This window comes from Nannobrachium achirus (genome assembly GCF_963921795.1).
Source record: "Nannobrachium achirus genome assembly, chromosome: 9".
NCBI classification, from domain to species: Eukaryota; Metazoa; Chordata; class Actinopteri; order Myctophiformes; family Myctophidae; genus Nannobrachium; species Nannobrachium achirus.
Window position 1 is genome coordinate 30,619,347 of NC_137818.1, and position 18,825 is coordinate 30,638,171.

The 18,825-nt window shown below is 41.2% G+C and overlaps 1 protein-coding gene across 3 annotated transcripts; it reads left to right on the forward strand.

The window, feature by feature from the left end:
• Positions 1–4,440: 4,440 nt before the first annotated feature.
• larp4aa (La ribonucleoprotein 4Aa) lies at positions 4,441–18,800 on the forward strand. Of its 3 annotated transcripts, none has more exons than XM_080733081.1 (17): positions 4,441–4,946; positions 8,478–8,595; positions 9,724–9,882; positions 9,985–10,069; positions 10,179–10,315; positions 10,427–10,530; positions 10,758–10,868; positions 11,358–11,411; positions 11,505–11,714; positions 12,938–13,041; positions 13,261–13,302; positions 14,439–14,672; positions 14,785–14,839; positions 14,950–15,108; positions 15,222–15,361; positions 15,448–15,652; positions 16,223–18,800. In XM_080733081.1, the coding sequence occupies exons 1-17, from the start codon at positions 4,830–4,832 to the stop codon at positions 16,619–16,621; spliced, it is 2,433 nt and encodes an 810-aa protein (XP_080589207.1). In that variant the 5' UTR covers positions 4,441–4,829; the 3' UTR covers positions 16,622–18,800. The 3 variants fall into 3 exon arrangements, with proteins under 3 accessions (XP_080589207.1, XP_080589208.1, XP_080589209.1); XM_080733082.1 differs by having other exon boundaries at positions 9,988–10,069; XM_080733083.1 differs by lacking the exon at positions 13,261–13,302.
• The last annotated feature ends 25 nt before the right edge of the window (positions 18,801–18,825 follow it).

Below are 18,825 nucleotides of genomic sequence, written 5' to 3' on the forward strand. Positions count from 1 at the left end.
GTATCTAAAGGTATATGAAGTATTCACATGCTGCACTCAAGTAAAGGCTATACAGAGCTTGTCATACTACAATGTTGCTCACTGAAGATAACAGATTTAACAAGACTATTCTTCAACATGGCCTACCTGTCTTTCATCTTTAGCTATCAATAGTAAGTTACAATATGAGCAGTTAATAAAACATTATATTGCAGTGTTCAGTGGCAAACCCCCTCTACAGCTTACCCACATACACACAGCAGATAATAATAATGGGTATGTTACAGCTACTACTGTAGTGGTGGAACTAGATTTCTTTAGACATACATACAGACAAAACCTGTTCTAGACAGCTTGACCTTCTGCCACCTTTTAGCTATAACCTTTGAGCCACAATGCATGGTAAACAGGATAGATGTGATTGTTAGAAACAGTAAGCCAGAACTGGACACTGAAACTATGCACTCAGCCAAACAGCATCCAAATGGTACCAGGACCGGTATTTTTTATCAGGGCAGGCGAGATATGTTTTAGGGTGGGCAAGATATGTTTTCATGCCTGTACATCTGTCTGTGTTTGTGGCTAAACTTGCAAACTGCTGGACCAATCAGTGCCAGTAGGTCCCAATATTTCTTCCAATCCATCAACAACTGTTATTTCATATTGTTGTGAACGTCCCTCCACACCACAACAGGAAGGAGATGTTCATGTAAGTGCGTCTGTCAGCTACTGTAGGCCTACACATACAGTTACAGTATGTCTGTGTTGCTGACATCTTTGAATCTATCTTTAGTTTAGAGTTGAGCTCCACGCTTGTTCTTTTGACAGCAGTTTCACAATTCCTCAGACACATACAGCAACCCACACACGGATGTGCATGCAGCCTGCAACACAAATAGACAGAGATGAAGCACTGAATCAAGTAAGAACAGTTTATTTACAGGCTTATTTCAAAAGCAACTGCTGGCAGATCTGCACTATGCAGAGCACACCAGTTTCTAGACAAAGGCCGATATTGCTAAAGTGATATCACCAGTTGATACAGTATAACAACGTTGTGCAGGTAAGAAAAAAAATCAATATGTGTGTTTCATGTGTGTGTGTTATCCTTGCCTGTCTGTCCTTCACAGTCTGAAATAAGTGTATTTACTTGTGCTGATAAGATAATGTATCAAGTTTTGTATGGAAGAAATGAGAAGTAGTACATTTAACAGCTGCCATTTATGCACTGCATGCAAGAGTTCAACCTTCGCACATCTGTCAGATAGTTAACAATGGAATGGGCTCTCAATGGGACCATTATGAATGTAATCAATTTCAATGTCACTCTGGTATCCAGCAAACACTGGTTAAACCCTTGGGTCCCAAGAAAAAGAAGGACAAAAAAATACATTAGATTTTTACATAAATTGTATCCAAGTGTGGTAATTCAAGGACCTGTGAAAGGCACATGTTGCTAGCTGCTTGAGTTAGTAAAATATCAATCTGGCTAGCTATCGTCAAAGAAAAGGGAAAAACATCCTTTTCATTTGAACACAAGCCACTACACTTTGCATCTTGCAATGGAACACACATCATTTCAACTGTTCAAATTACTGTGCTTTTGTAAGTTGTAACATTTAGCATTGATTGATTTAAGTAATAACCTGACCAGTTTGTTTTGGGATGTCTAATGCCTTGTTTGCCTTGCAAAGTGACATTGGATGAGTGCTCCAGCTAGCGTCCTCAGTGTATTCCCACTGACCAACAAGGAGATCCTGCTCAAAAACCTTGTTCTTTGGTTGACTTTCTTGATTACCTTTTTTGCATTTTTTCTTTTTCTTTTTTTGTAAAATTACCCAGATAGGTAATTTCTTCTTTCCTTGTGATAACATTGTCACCCACTTTAACCATGTCTTTGGCCTTGCAGAGGTTAAGGAGTAGTTCACCACCAAAATGACTTTTTTTTAATCGATTACTCACCCCATGGAGACTTGAGTTCAATAATATTTTTTTGTTTTTGTCGCATTCCTAAGCCAATAATTTGAGGATACTCTTTGTAGGTCCATTGATTCCGGATGGAGACCCAACAGAATCAATGGGGTTAAATTTGTTATAATCAAAATATTGGCTTAGGAAATCGACAACATTTTCTTTTTTTCTTATTGAACTCAAGTCTCCATGAGGTGAGTAATCGATAGGCGTGAACTACTTCTTTAATTCTGGATTCAATTTTACCCAGGTGTAATGATAGTTTGTTATCAGCGAGCCAGGTGCAGATTATACCGAGTTCAGAGCTAAGGGCCTTTTCAACCTGCAATTTGTTCTTGCCCGAGACCAGAAGTGCTGAGTCATCCACGAACAAGAACAAATTGCTGTCACATGCTGATGTCAAGTCGTTCGCATATATTAGAACAGTAAAGGCCCTATGCTTCCTTGAGGAACTTGGCAGCTCACTGGGAGGGGTGAAGAACACCTCCACCACCTGTTCTCTCCACTCCAGATAGGATTTCATCCAGTTCACTGATGCAGCTATTCAATAACGATTGCTTTCAACTTATCAATCAAAACAAACATTAAAAATTGAACAATCTTCATCTATTACTTGTTTGACCGGAGTCCCCCAGGCTCTATACTAGGTCTTCTAGTATTTCCTTTTGCACTTCTTTGCACTGGATCTCTGATGTGGTTTTGTGTTTACAGTGGCTTATCCATTTCTCTTGCATCTCAGGTTTGACCAAACACAATCTGTCTAGCCATCGTCAGGGAAAAGTTCTGTCACTCTTGCAGCAATGCAGAAGTCTGTAATTGAGAGACTAGACCAAACATGACTGGATCTGTGTAAATAACAGCAACTAAATGTCCCCCTTGGGATAATAAAGGTATCTATCTATCTATCTATCTATCTATCTATAACAATACAATATAGAAATGTTGACTATATGAAAAGCATTTTAATTTATGCACTCAATAGGCTACTGGGTCTGGGCTCCTTTTTAACAAATGATTTCATCAATGGAGCGTGGCATGGAGGTGATCAGCCTGTTGAGGTGTTATGGAACTGGAAGCCCAGGTTTGCTTTGATAGCAACCGTAAGCTCATATTGTTGGTTCTACTACTGTCTCACACCTTCCTCTTGACTTCCTCTAACCCTAACCCTAATAATACAATAGAATCTCTGTGGGGTTCAGGTTAGGCCAGTTGGCTGGTCAGTTAAGCAGAAGCACAGTAATACCACTACACCATTTACTAGTTGTTTTGGCACTGTGTGCATGTTTTTGATTGATTGATTGAAGTATTTATTAGAAGTTTTGCATAGGAAAAGGTACAGTTTCATCATGACAGTACAGTTCATTGATACAAGGTCAACTAAAAGGAAAACTCAGGTAATGCAAGGCTTATTTCCACTGAGATCCTTCTCTTTAACTCATATAACATGAATGACAGACGGATAGAACACAGTACTATGCAGTAGACATTTATCAGAGAAGAGAGAAAAGCATAAAGGGCATCCTGATAGATGGCTGTGTTGCCAGCCTGACAGCATGTCACAGGATGCGTCGTGTCTCTCCCCATGTCTCTCCCCATTTCCTGTCAGTCTACATGTCCTAAAAGGCATACCCCCCCAAATAAAAATAAAAGTAGGCCTAGTCCAGACCATAAATGAACATAGGCTACTTTTCAGATGGTCAACATTGCTGTATTATATAAATCTAAGTTTCTTTTTGTGGTATCAGATAATATTCTAATATTTTGAGATATGGATTTGAGTTAATAGGCCTATGCCATATTCATCTAAATTAAAACACAAAAAGGTTTTAAATATTTCACATTCTGCGTAAAGAATATAGAATATTATATTATTAAAGTTTCACTTTGAATTACGGAAGAAAATGAACTTCTGCACTAGGCTATATTCACTTTTTTTTAAGGATCCTGGATCTGTATATAATCACAGACATTCTAGTAATATCACAGCGGGCTACTGTTCAGTGCTGCCCATAAAGAAGTTGGTGCTTGTTAATTTGTTAACCCATATTTTATGACCTATTGACCTCAAAAACACAAACACACACACACACACACACACACACACACACACACACACACACACACACACACACACAATCTTAAAATTAAATAATTATCTTGTTTGAAGAGAGGCTCGCTGACTTGAGATGACTAGTTATCTATCTACCACCTGTTGGTATGTGTAAAATAGTTGACATAATGTTAGATATATGGGGTCTAACCAATTGAAGGAAATAGGCTAAGCTGTCAGTTTAACAGTTTGTTTAAACAAAATAAAAAATAAAATAGTCTACACAGAGAAAGTGACTGTTAATAAAACTAAATTGTGAAATTAACCGACAGGAAAGGGAAATGTTTTTTTTTTTTTTTTTTACAAGAGGTCATCTAGATTGGAAGTCGCAAAGGCAGCCGGGACGGAGGCGGACTGTCTGCGCTTTGGTAGAGGTGCGTGCCGTGTCCCCAGTGTCCGCTCCGGTCGCCCGGTTAGGAATGCGTCTCACACGTTCGGTGCACGTTGAAATACTTGAAGAAGCACAAGCGGGGACGATGATCTAAAGAAGAGACATGCTCTGCTGTCGTCTATAGAATTAGTCTTTTATTGACCGGGTTTGATTCCAAGCAGCTAGCAACCATTAGCCCGGGCTGGTTTGATTCATAGCCAGCTAGCTCGTGTAGCATAGGGAGCTAGTCGCAGCGTTGCCGTCCAGCCCCGTCGATCAGGAGACAACCACACCGCTTTACTGACTGAGCTCCGCCGGTGTTTGGAGAGGAGGTGTCGGTGGTGGCGGGAGGGGGGCCGGGGAGAAAGCGACGGGGTAGACGTGAGTCAGGCGCGGCTGATGAGTTCGGATCAGGGCGGAGAGCCGGCCCTGTTGCAGGAGGAGGCTGATCCGGGACCGAAGACCGGTGCGAAGGACGAGGCTCGGCTTGGGATCGAAGGAGGGTCGGGCGGCATGGTGAGTGTTGCGGCCTTCTCTTTTTAGCAGGGCTAGCTTACAACACAGACTAGAACAATACACAAAGGACACGTCCATGACGTCACAAACAACCATGGAGCGTGTATGGCTTGTAGACTAGAGCAGTGGTTCTCAAACTTCCATGTCAAGGACCCCCAGATTTACACTTATAATCCCGCGGACCCCCATTTGAAAATGCATGCCAGGGAGGGACTGGGAGGGACCCCATAAGAGAAGATTTGTACGCCTCTGGCAGTGATTCCCAAACATTTGGCCCTAGTTTCAAATGCATTAGGCTACGGACCCCCATTTAATGGCAATTCTATCTGAGACCCCACTTTTTTATTGTAAAATCTATTTTAATTTAGTGTACTAACGGTTTCATTTGTACACTCTTGAGTTACATACCCATAAGGGTCCATTTGGTTCCTAAGCTATCATTTAGCTGTGGACCCCCTGGAACTCCCTCAAGGACCCCATGTCCTTCGAGAACCAATGTTGCAGAGTAACTTGACATTAAATACTTTATTTTTTCTCTGTCGCAGTCGCTCGGAAAAAGGAACACAAATAAAAATAGGCATTGCCAACTTTTAAATACATGTCAGTTATCCGCTGTTCGATGGCCTCGTGTGTCTGAAACACTTGACGCTTTGTGGTGACATCATTGACGAAACCATGGCAGGTTTATTCTGGAACACTACAGCTCAATGCTCATTAGAATCCTCCTGTTACCATAATTGTTGGTTTCCATTGCACTCTGGCCGAATCGCTTAGCAACTGGGGAACCATAATGCATATTATGCGTTTTTTTTATCAAGTAACATTGTAACCATACAAAGGCATTATGTTTAAAACCAATTGAAGTACATATATTCGTCGACAGATTGCTATTTTGTTAGACGTGGAGGAGCCGTACAGCAGTTAATGTGACATGCAGTTTTTGGAGGAAAGGTGACGATAGTTAACATTCCAAGCCATCGTATAATTATGCTTGTACCAAACGTTATTACACACAACACCACAACCAACCCCCACAGCCTAGCAGCAGGCAGCATCCCTTTAAAACGGCTAATGCTAGGTGACCGAACTATATGAGCAGGCTTATCAAGTAGTTTGCTGAGTAATCATTAGCTAAAGTTATGGCACGAATGTCAAATATCAGCAGGGTTGTTTGAGGGTAAAGAATGAAATACGGCACTTATTTCTTTTCTTATTTCAAACTATGGTGGCTTATCGCTGCTCGCTTCGATGATTAGCCATCGGATCAATGTCCATCCACTCTGCTAATCGCAGTTGGCTAACTAGCCATCTAGCTACTGTATAACATGCGTTGCAAATACCTGGCCTATGTTACGCAGTGTAGTCAGCTGACTGGATTTGGCTTGCTACGGCCTGTAGGACAGACAAGTATATGCCCTAACCATGTGTCTGAAGAGTTAAAAAGTTGCACTTTAATTCACGGCAATCATTGTTCGATTATATCATTATTGTACCGCTAAAGGCTTGGGCATATTTGTGTATTGGGACAGCGATCGCAGTTAGAGGTGGTGAATGTTGTCCGTGACAGCTGTTCGTGTCAAGCCGGTTGCGTTTGCAAGTAACACGTAAAATATCGACCTGGTAGGTCGGTGACATGGCTGGAAAGGCGTGAGTTAAAAAAACTAAGCCAACTGCCCAGGTCTGAACGTAGATTAATACATATACTGCGATACTCATTTGGTATCTTTATCCCTTGAAGTGTAGAGTATGCGTTCTATTCTCGGCACCAGACCAGACCTATACCTGCAAAGTCAGTATTTCTTGAGCCAATCTTCTAGAGATCTATCTGATGGCTGTAACCAGATCTCGAGTACAGTAGACGGAACTTCTTGTGATATCTTTGCACTGACGTAAGATAAAGTAGTCTGTTGGTGTCTACTTTTATGTTAGATCTTCTAGCACAAGCCCACACCTTGCATTGCTTTCCGGGGGTTTGTTGGCATTTAGTGCAACACACAACCCTGCTGCGACAGAAATCACAGCAATAATATGTCAGAAAGAACGTATTTGAGCCAGATCTACAAGACTATGTTGGTTTTCATGCAGGACTGTGGGACTTGAGACAGCACTTGTTGTGTAGTACATACAGAGATAAAAAATACAATTTCCGTAGCATAATGCAAGTCAAACTGCAGTTATTAAAATGGTTGAGAATCACTGCTAGAGACGTAAAATATTCTCTTGTGGGGTCCCTGGTCTAGTAAGTGTCCATTTGGGGGTCCTTGACATGAAAAAGTTTGAGAACTACTGAGCCTGCCTCTGGTGTAGGCACCTCCTCAGCCTGGCCAGGTCTACTCTCTCCATACATGTTGTGCTGCCCAAGGGGGCAGGTACCGAGTCACGCGGAAGCCCCTATATGGGTAACGGGCAGATTGACATGGTTCCTCTCCAACGGAGAAGAAGGTTGAGTCGGACTTGGCGGTAAACACGGAGAAGGAAGACCGCTCGTCTTCGTTCGTACATGTGTCCCACCGATGGAGTTTTGTCGTTTTTCGTCAAAAGTATTTACCGACTCATTAGTATTTGGCGGCGCCTCACGTTTGTAGACGAATAAGTTATTGTCGGGGTTTAGTCCGTCTGGCAGGGCTTTCTGCGTAAACGCTCGGTGAAAATGGTATTGTTGTTCGAGGTAAGCAGAGCTGTAACATGCTCTTTGTTGACTTGTAGCGTGGGCCACGTGTTGTTGGTGTTTATTATTTTAGTTACTGGCTGGCTACATTTCGTGTTTGCAGGGCGTCGATGTTTTTTGTGGCCGGTCCGTTATTTGAAAGTAATTTTTATTAATTGCGGAAATTGGATTAAACCTTACACGTGCCATACAGCGGTAACTTTCCAAACACATTTTTTAAAGGCATTACTAAAACTAATAGAATACGAAAGTGTCATTGAGGAAAAAAAGAAACCAGCACACTCATCTACTTCTGCTCCAATGTCATTAATGTCAATTAATGACAACGTTTCGAGCCGAGGCTCTTCATCGGGTCCAAGTATTGCCTTTTCTTCGTTTATAGAAAGGCAACACTCAAATCTTTTTGACAAAGTTGTAACGTGTACAACTAATCTAGCTTTTGACGGGTCAGTATTATTGGAACATGTAATGGTAATCTAACTGGCTTTGTTACTAAATCATCATATTGTCCAATATGTTCTCTCTAGAGATAACTGTTAATGACAAATTATTAAACTAATGCTGGACATTCAAAATCATATGCACTATCAATGCAGGTCTGTGTGTACTGTTTAAACAAATACTTTTCAAACGCATGATAATGTAGCTATGTCCTGCTATTCAAATGTTTTCAGCTCATGATTGCATAGTTGCTAGTGAAGTTTTTTGGGCCAGGCACCAGCACACACAAATTGGCCTCTACATTTGCTCTTGCCTTTTTAAGTTATGACAACTTCTGTTCGGGGGAAGAAACTGTTAAATCATACAAGTTCTAGTTTAACAGATTAATTTACTTTACTAAATTGGTTGTCTTTGTTTTGAAGGTAACCTCTAAGGGTGCTGGTCTGAACCCCAATGCCAAGGTGTGGCAGGAGATCCCGGTAGCACCCAGTGACGCTGGTGCTGACGGGTCCCGTTGGTCCCCCTCAGATGTCACAGAGGGTAAGAGATGCATTTATGACAAACCATAACAAATGTTATCAGGTCTTATTATTAAAAAAAAAAAAAAAAAAATATTGTGCATGTATTTCCTTTTAACCCATTAAGACCTGAGGCCAATTCTACAAATGTCTTCTAAATCAGTAGTTCTCTTCAATTTCAAGATTTTTCAAAAAATATCAGATATACAAGCTGTAATGCTAATAATCTGTCTCAATGGCACCTCATTACTTAATTTTGTCTGAAACATCTGTGTACAATTAAAGACTAAGCATATTAGGCCAATAGTTAAAAACTAAGAACATATTAAGCCAATAGTTGTAAAATGACAAGTGGCTAAATGTCCAAAGCCATGTAATTTATTTAATCACACAATTATCAGAATAGGAGTGCAATATGAAGTTGCATTAAATGGATTCTTCTTCCCAAAAATGACCCTTTTCTATCAATTGTTTCTTAAACTGAGTCACCCTGTGACGAAGCAAATTCAGTAAGAAATGTTACCTCATTTCTTCCTGATGAATGAAGAATCCAAAAAAAGAGAGAATCTCGATTCATTAATGAAAATAGTGGTCCAACAGCAAAACTATATCTGAAAACCATTTATAAAGTTCAAAACAATTCTCAGTATAGTCCATGTGTCTTGTAACCAATCCTTGTCCTCATTATGTCCAAAACACAGCAGTTTAGGTGGAACTTTATTCAAAAACACTTCTGGGATATACATTAAACACGCTCATGCACAAATGAAGAACGCAAGTGCATGTGAACTCTGCTCACGTTCACTCCTCAAGTCTGACCTGATGATGAGATCATGATGCGCATAGAGGGAAAGCAGGCTGTGGAGTTAATGGCTTTGGTGTCTTCTATTTCTATCTGTCCTGTCATATTTTGTCTTTCTTTGCTCTCTGCCCTTTCCCACCAAAGTCACGATCTTACACTCCTATCCCAATGAGCGTTCAGATTATGAGATCTGAGGGTCAGAGAAGAGTATTTGTTTAATATAATTTAATGACTGACTGAATGCAAGACACATGGATTATACTGTGTGTTGCAAAAGGGTGGAAAAACAATCAAAGTGATGGCCTATTTATGGACTGTTCTGATGTGCACTCTTGACCACTTTCACAGGTTATTCTGAGACTTTGTCTGCTGGGTGCAAGCCATACACTGTAGGATTCACAACTCTGGGGGAAAATGGCTCCATAGCGACAGCTGAGATAGCAGTCAATGGAATGGACCCCCCGGAGCTGGGATTTTCCTCTGCTGAAAGCACCACAGGGTCTTCAGGTCAGTATTGTCACATTACATCTTTATGGCCCTAAATGTAGTGCTATTCATCTCATGGTACATTTTCCCAACTCTGATGACATGGTGTCCCTTGGTTTACAGTAGAGTCGAAAACAGAGGAACAGCCAATCTCCACTGAGAACCTAAGGGAGTCACTAAAGAAAGAGCTGGAATTTTACTTCTCGAGGTAAGTCAGTTGGAAGGTTTGACGTTTTGATGTGGGCAGGTGGACTCAGAAAGTGGAGATTTTCTCATTCTTTGACAAATGGATTTACCTTTGTCATTTTGTGCTTCAGGGAAAATCTGTCTAAGGACTTGTACCTGATGTCCCAGATGGACAGTGACCAGTTTGTCCCCATCTGGACAATTGCTAGCATGGAGGGCATCAAAGTCCTCACAACTGACATGGAGCTAATCCTGGATGTCTTGAGATGTAAGTAGACAAATATAACATTGACGATAACTAATAAAACCTTCATAATATGTGACTTTTAAGATACAACGTTTTTACGGTATCTGATCGTGTGTCTTGTCTTACCAACAGCCTCTCCTATGGTACAAGTGGATGAGAAAGGGGAGAAAGTACGTCCTAATCATAAGCGGTGCATTATCATCCTAAGGGAGGTCCCTGAAACAACACCTGTAGAGGTACGGCAATATTGTGCTATTAAACATACAACATTAATCTAATCTGTATTTGCATGAAATTAACTGTTGGTCTTACTGTATATATATACCTTTATTGTAAGGATAGCCCCTGAGATGTATTTTCGAGAGGGTCCTTATTACAGAAATACTGTTGCAAATGAAGTAAATACTTAATACTAATAATTACTGTTACATGTAATGCTATTGTTTGTTCCCTCTTGCCTTAGGAAGTGGAATCGCTGTTTAAAAACGATAACTGTCCGAAGGTGATAAGCGTTGAATTTGCCCACAACAACAACTGGTACATCACATTCCAATCAGACACAGACGCTCAACAGGTAACTACAGCTGAATCACACTGTGCTTTCCTGGCATATTCTCTGGGGTGGTTTTTAGGGCTGTCACGATTATGACATTTTATATGACGATTAATTGTCACTCAAATAATTGTGATGAACGATTTAATTGTGTTTTTGTCAATTACAGTTCTGTTTGGCTTGTAGGCTTTGAAGTTGCACATGGCAGATATGACACATAACTTAAATATACAAAGAAATTACTGACATTTGACAACTTTATACTTAAATGAAGATTGATAGTGGAAATAGCCAATCTACAAGCTCACAACGTGTTTCATCGCAATGCGTTGTGAGCTTGTAGATATGCTATATCCACTATTTTTGAAAAGGTTTGAAAATATTTGAAAAATGTTCAACATGGAAACAATTATGACAAAATAATTGCGATTAGACGATCATGTAATAGTTGTGACAGGCCTAGTGGTTTGACGATGAAGTGCTTGATGGCTTTGTTCTTATCACCACCAGGCATACAAGTACTTGAGGGAGGAAGTGAAAACATTTCAGGGAAAACCTATTATGGTGAGTGACGGTTTAATTCTTCATTTCAATACAATTAATAATTTGTGTACACCTTTACTGAGTCATGTTGTCCCTTTTCCCACCTGATGACAGGCCAGGATAAAGGCCATCAACACATTCTTTGCAAAGAATGGCTACCGTAGCATGGACAGCAGCATGTATGCCCAGCAGTCCCAGAGCCAATCCCAGTACAACTCTCCTCTCTACATGCAGCATGTCTACCCCCAACAGCAGTATCCAGTCTACGGCATTGTACCTCCCACTTGGACGCCCTCTCCCACACCGTACTTTGAAACTCCACTGGTGAGGCACACAACCCGGCTGTTTAGAAACCAAAATCAAGTTAACAATCAGACGGCAAGGTATCGACTATGAGTCAGTCGACTTTGATAGTATGTTATTCAAGTTACACCCGATGATGAGATCTTTTGCGCATAGAGGGAAATTGGCTGTGGAATGATTGGCTTTGGCTCTCTCACTCTTTTCTCCTCTTATTATTCACTTCTTTTTCCTGTTACTTTCATGTCAAAGTCATGAACCGTCACTCCTATCCCAATGAGCGTTCAGATTATGAGATCTGAGGGTTTACATTTGTCAAGTTTGTTTTAGATTACCGTTTATATCAACAATCAGAAGGATCATCTCATTCGTTCATTTGTAATTTAGATTTAGCTATGACTGTACAAAATGTGACATTAGCCCCTTTTCCACTGCAAGGTGGAACCAGAACTTTCAGGAACTTGAACCTATTTTTTTTTTGGTTCTGGTTTTGTTTCCATTGCGAACGGCCCGGTTCCAGACAAGGTTCCTGGAACCTCCTGGAACCTTTTTTAGGTCCTGCTCCTGAGATAAAACGAAACTTGAGTTCTCGGAACCTATGGGCAGGGCCAGCAGCGCTCCTGCTCTCGATTGGTTGAGCGGAGGTGACGACACCGAGGAGAACAGGGAGAAATCTCTCACAACACATCACCGTCATTTTTAAAATCCTATTCCGACAGACAGAAACACAGAAACACTATGGACGCGAAGCCAGACGACAGCCACGACACATTGTTCAAGTGAATGTGATGATACAGAAGCTAGAAGCATCCGTTCTAAATGAAAGGATTTTCAAACAAATTCCGTCGCCGTCTTTCTGAAATGGGCGTTGAGTGCACAAGCAAACAGACACGGGCCATGCAAAAATAAAGAAAATGTATAGACAACAAACTAAAACAGTGGAGATAAGCATTTCTACATTCGCCCGTTCATTGGTGACTCGTGAGATTTTAGATTCCCAAATGTACTGCAGTTCAAATGACCAGCTGTTTTGTCTCAGGCTGACCAGTGGAGCTTCCCGGTTGGGTCTGGTTATATGGAAACAAGCAGAACTTGGTTCTGGAACTTCACAGGTTCTTGAAAGTTCTTGGTTCTGGAAAGTTCACTCAGGTTCTAGTTCTGGGTTGGCCCTACAGTGGAAAGACACCTATTGATGTGGGTAAGAGGATGTCAATGTATGTAAACATTCTCATTTCTTTAATTTGCAGGCCCCGTTTCCCAACAGTAGCTTTGTCAATGGATTTAGCTCTCCAGGACACTACAAAACCGGCTCCAACTCTCTTAATATAACTCGCCCTTTCAACAGGAACCGGTAAGGATACATTTATTAGCATTTTCTGTGAGTTGCACTTGTTGTGTGTTATAGCATCACTGGATGTGGGGTCAGCACTAACAGGTTTTATTCCAATAATGTTTGCCACCTATGCACATTATTGCAAGCACCCAAGAGACAATCCACAAAAGTTCTGTGTAAAGATAATAACAGAGAAATTAAAGTTCTTTATCCACTGTCTTCTTACTGTCCCCACAGTGTACCCCTCTATTCAAGAAAGAATGTAATAAATGCCTTCAGGTACAACTGTTACAATACACTAACCTTCATCGCTACGCCCCATCTCTTGCCATACTACAGCAGCCAAATGACAAAATTCATAACTGGGCCCATCCCTCCTGCCAGTCAGTTTTAAAAAGAATTATGGCTATAAGCCTTTTAATCAATGTGATGAATGCGTGTTGCCAGGTAATGGACATCCTGGATTTGTCATGTCATTTGATAAATGTAGGCATGCCTACTCAAATGGCTGAAGCTGAGTGGGGTTTGAAGTCTCCAAAAACATCACAATCTCCCATTATCACACGTGACAGTTTCTCCTCATCCTGACTAACCATCCATTTGGATTTTTTTTATCACTGTTGACTGGTCTTTGGTGACATGGTTGTTACCAAAGAATTATGCTTTAACAAGAAAACATGGCTGAGTTTTCTTGTGTCAGTTGCATTAATAAAATGGGTCAAGTGTACGTCTGCCTAGAATGTCAAGCCTTATACTGCAGACTTTGCTTTAAAGTGGCATAATTGAAAGCTGCTTAATTTACTAGAATTTCCAAAAAGGACACAATTAACTCCTAGTCTGGCCTGATGATGAGATCATGATGCGCATAGAGGGAATGCAGGCTGTGGAGTGAGTGGCTTTGGTTTCCTCTTGTATTTCTATCTGTCCTGTAATCTTTTCTTTCTTTGCTCTCTGCCCTTTCCCACCAAAGTCATGAACTTACGAACCTATCCCAATGAGCGTTCAGATTATGAGATCTGAGGGTCAGAAGAGTAATGTAATTTAATCTAAATGTAATTTTATCTAAAACTGCAGGATGTTTTCTTTCTGGCAAAGATTTTCATCTTGTTAATAACCTGATCATATTGTTTTACTGCTTGGAGTTTAATGATGCTTCAAGTAGCTTGTTTTGTTCATGCATAGGAAATATGTCAACTCTGCTCGAATATCCATTTACTGGACTGACTGCCACATTTTATAAGCCTCACTGCTTTGACAAATCACGGTCACAAACCCAATTATGGAAAATGCACTGCATGTCTGCATATTTATCAGGAGACAAAGCATGCTGTCTTATCTCTCCTACAGATAATTGTGTCACTGACAATAGCAGCATCTACCAACAAATGACTTAATTAGTTAATCTTCCTCCACAGAAATCATGTGAAGCCTCAGGTGAGGACAGGTGAGGTGGCTCCGTCGTCTGTTACCCCTGTCCCCCTTGAGAGTCTAACTGGCCTACGCAGCCCCCAGCCCCCGGCTGTTGTACCCGCTCCCACCCCCACCACTAACTCTGTTCAGGCCTCCACTGACCTGAGCTCAGCGTTCTCACATCTCACCTCTTCCTCCTTGGACCCCAGTGATGACGGCGGAATGGCTGGACGTGGAAGGTAAGACTAACACCTCTGTTCTAGTGCCTGAGACATCGTTACTGTCATTCAAGGATCATATCTTGGGTTCAACTTTGCAATAACTTAAAAATATATTCTGTAATTAATGCAGACGGAGCACTACCTACAGAGGAACGCGGAGAAGGCGAGAGGATGAACGTATTGCGGTAAATGTCATTTCATAACATGTAATTTGTTTGTTTTTGAAAATGGCTGATTTGTTTGTGTGTGTGTCTGTGGTTTTCTTTGACTTTGCAATTTAAACTTCCTCTTTCAGAGGCCTGTACCGCTAGCAGAGGTCAAGGTTTCACCCCCCAAGTTTGACCTGGCTGCTACAAATTTCCCCCCTCTGCCTGGCTGTGTGGTCAGCACACTTGGAGAACCTGTGCTGGAGAACCGAATGTCAGACGTTGTACGTGGTTTGAACAGGGACAAGGTCAGCATAACTGTTAGATAACTATTGACTGTTTCCAATCTTGACTGTGTGCTGCAGTGGAAAAGTGAGTGATCCACCCGTGTTTAATTTAAATGCCTCCTTGCCTTTCACAGACGGAACCAAGCAGTAAAGAAGCCACTGGCAGTACAGTCTTAGTCCAGGGCCCAGTCACGGAGGAACCTGTGATTGTATCTAGTCCTGCTCAGGCTGCAAGCAAACCTTCTGTACAACCAATTGGACCCCCTGTCCCCAGGTAAGAGGCAAATTTACATGCACAAACTCTGATTCGACAATTAGAAATGAGAATTTGGAAGTCTGAAACTCGCTTTTGTCGTTTAGCATCACTCGTCAGGACAAGAAGGTTGAGCGGGCTGATCCCCCAGCCCCAAAAGTGACCCCACCCACACCTGTTGCACCTGCGGCCAACCTTCCACTGACCACACAGCCTCTACCCAGGCCTCAGCCCAGCGCTGCCTCCACACCAGCTTCCCCCAGCCCCCCTACCCCGGCTCCTGCTACAGCCACCATCGCCACACCTGCCCAGGTGAGAGTTTTAGAAATAATAGCTAAGGCTTGAAAAAAAGTATTGTTTTCTTCTAAGCATTTAGGCTGTGTGTCCACCGGAGACCTGTTAAAAAGGCGTTGGTGCTGTTTTGTCATTAATTTCTTGTACTTTCAGCACTTATGACCCAAAACACAGACCTGACTGCTAAAAAGAGTTTAATGTTATAAAATATATAAAACATACTCATCTCGTTACACACATGGATTTAAGGGATTGAACATAGGCTTTTGTCTTAATTGACCACAAAGCCCTTGACAAAGTTTCAGACCTGATGATGAGATCTTTTGCGCATAGAGGGAAAATGGGCTGTGAAAGAATTGACTCTGGTTCTCTCTCTCTCTCTCCTCTCCTTCCTTTTCTTTCCTCCTCTTTCACCAAAGTCATAAACCTTCACAACTATTCCAATGAGCGTTCAGATTATGAGATCTGAGGGTTTGAGGTGCGGGGTAGAGAATGAACTTTCTGAAATCTACAGGCTTAATATTATTGTAATCGTTTTAGTATGTCAAACATTAAACACCACCATTATTTCGATTTTGTTTGGTGCAGGAACCCCGTAAGCTCAGCTATGCCGAAGTGTGCCAGCGACCACCTAAGGACCCCCCACCCGTAGCCCCTGCCCTGGCTCCCTCTGGCACTGCATCAGGCCAGCCACTGCGTGAGTTGCGCGTGAACAAGGCAGAGGAGCCGGGCTCCAGCAACAACCCTGGAGACAAGCAGGAGAAGGGCCACGACAGGGAGGGGGGCTGGGAATGCAAGGAAAGTCGACCTCCACGTGAACGCGAGCGTGAGCCCCAAGGCTACTATCGCAACAATGGCCCTAGAGGTACTGGAGGCCTGAAGTTCCGTGATCAGCGGCGCCCCCCTCCAGCTCAACGCAGCTCCCCTCAAGGGAACTACAGGCACACTGGCAAAGAGCAGAATATCCCACCAGTATCGCCAAAGTAAAGACTTTATATGAATGGAAAAAAATATGAGTATATACATGGATATATATAAATATATATATATAAAATGAATAACATATAAAAGCAACAACCTTGTGGTAGCCACCTCCCCCTGCCTGGAACTTGTTCAAAGAAAAGCTTTTAAAATGACTAAGACTGGGACATCCAGGACTAATGGGCAAAAACATCATCTGAAGAAGTGTGAACTTTCAAGATTGATTTGAAAAGGAAACAAAAAAAGATCTCTTTGGCCTCCAGAAAATACTTAAAAAAGAATTTCAGTCAGTGCAGTTTCTCTGGAGGCCATTTCCTTTCAGCTCTGCTGGGGAGAGGTGGGGTGCTGGGCCATGTAATAGGCCCTCTACCTTTTATTGATTTTAAAGAATAGATGTTGGTCTGCAAGGAACATATGCACTAAGAAGAAAAGAACATACATATGTCATGTACATATACAAAGATATCACTAACACGCAATGAGACATCAGTTTTTTTTTCCTTGTGTGGCTTAAGTTGTCAAGAATGACTGAAGGGTTTGACTGATGTCTGTGTATGCATTGATTGAACAATTTGGAGTGCTACAGTTTGCTGTTGCACTGATAATGAATGAAATGGCAAATTTTGATTTTACATCTGAGATTCAGAATCATTGTCCTGAAACTGGGCAGTGTCGTCCTCTAATGTATATTCATGAAATGTGTGCTATGGTGGTATTTTGATCCCGGTCAATGATTGGCTCAAATGTATCATTAAGATGTTATATATGATTTTAAGCCACAGCCAAGCCTATAGTTGGCAGAAAGGTGATTTTTGTTTAAACCTGAAATTCACTCTGGATGTGCACTGACCTGTTATCCAAGGTGAATCTGCTAGCTTGGTCCAAAGTAGTTATTTTTAAGTTGCTTCATCTCAATCTGCTATCCCCTGAATGCATTCAGAACATACTCATGCTGATAATCAGTCAGGCTCTCTGTTTACAACTACTTTGCATAGTAGAACGATGTAATTTTCAATGACGATAAGGAATAGGGTAATGGTCTGGACAGATGTGACTGTGTGTAATGCGCCTGATGGTCTAGGCCAGATTTGGCTTTGCTACATCAACACAGGATATCCAGGTTAAGCTAATATTCATGTGCTGTTCTTAACAAGGGTATAGTGTCAAACGTAGGCTGAAGATTGCTTTTAGCAAGTACGATAGCTATCTAACATTGGGCAGCCAAGTCAACGGTGTAAAAATTATCTGACCATTATCATGTGCTATGTGCCAGCTGCCTATGATCATAGTCGACTTGGATAAGTTAAAGTTTTGAGTTGTATTGACGATGAGGTCAGCTAGGCCTATATGATGTAGTCATTGGGGAATCTTTTGGCCCAGTCAAACTGGACTTTAAAAAAAACAACTGTAGAGGTGTAGTTGCCTATGCTATATTGTTATAAGCCCTTCACTAGAGGTGTGTGGGAGAATGTAATTGTTCTAGTGCTGAACTTACAGAGGGAGGCTGTTAACAGGTATCCAACAGATTGTTTTTGTGCTTTTAGGGTGAGTTTGCAGTTTTCTTTTCCTTTCTTTCCCTTTTTTTAATTTGAAACAAAAAACTGGTTGACTTAGAATTTGCAGTTTGACTCACTGTATGTATTGCTTTTTAATTTTATTTATTTTAATCCTACTGTGCAACGCTTTTTTCCCAATCTTGGTAGGCTGGTTTCCCCAAAGTTGTGTGAAATCGCATTTGCAGAAGAAAAATCAATGATAAGACATTTGTATATTGGTAGCGATTTCAGCTGAAAGAATACTTGAGCGTTGACTTTGGGTTTAGTAATGCAGTAAACGAGTAACCAATCACTGGGGCTGTTATTTCTTTTTCATTAATGAGTATGAGCAGCTAGTGATTTAGTGTAATGAAATAAATGCACTAACTTGTAAAAAACGAAACAAAAAAAGAAGAATCTTACTCTTAAGTAATGTGAAATCATTTTAGAAGCGTATGGTAATGATATTGATGTTGACAGGCTTGCAAAAATCTACAGGAATTGCTTTTTTTCTCCATGTTTGGTTTATTTTCTGTTAATTTGGGTTGGGGTGGCAAAAGGAAATATAGTAATGGGATTGATTAAGTGTTTGAGACACAATTCTAGAACTGTATGAAATGTCACCAAAAAAATAAATTATTTTGATTTGGCTTTTGAGTGTTCCCCTTTTGTCTG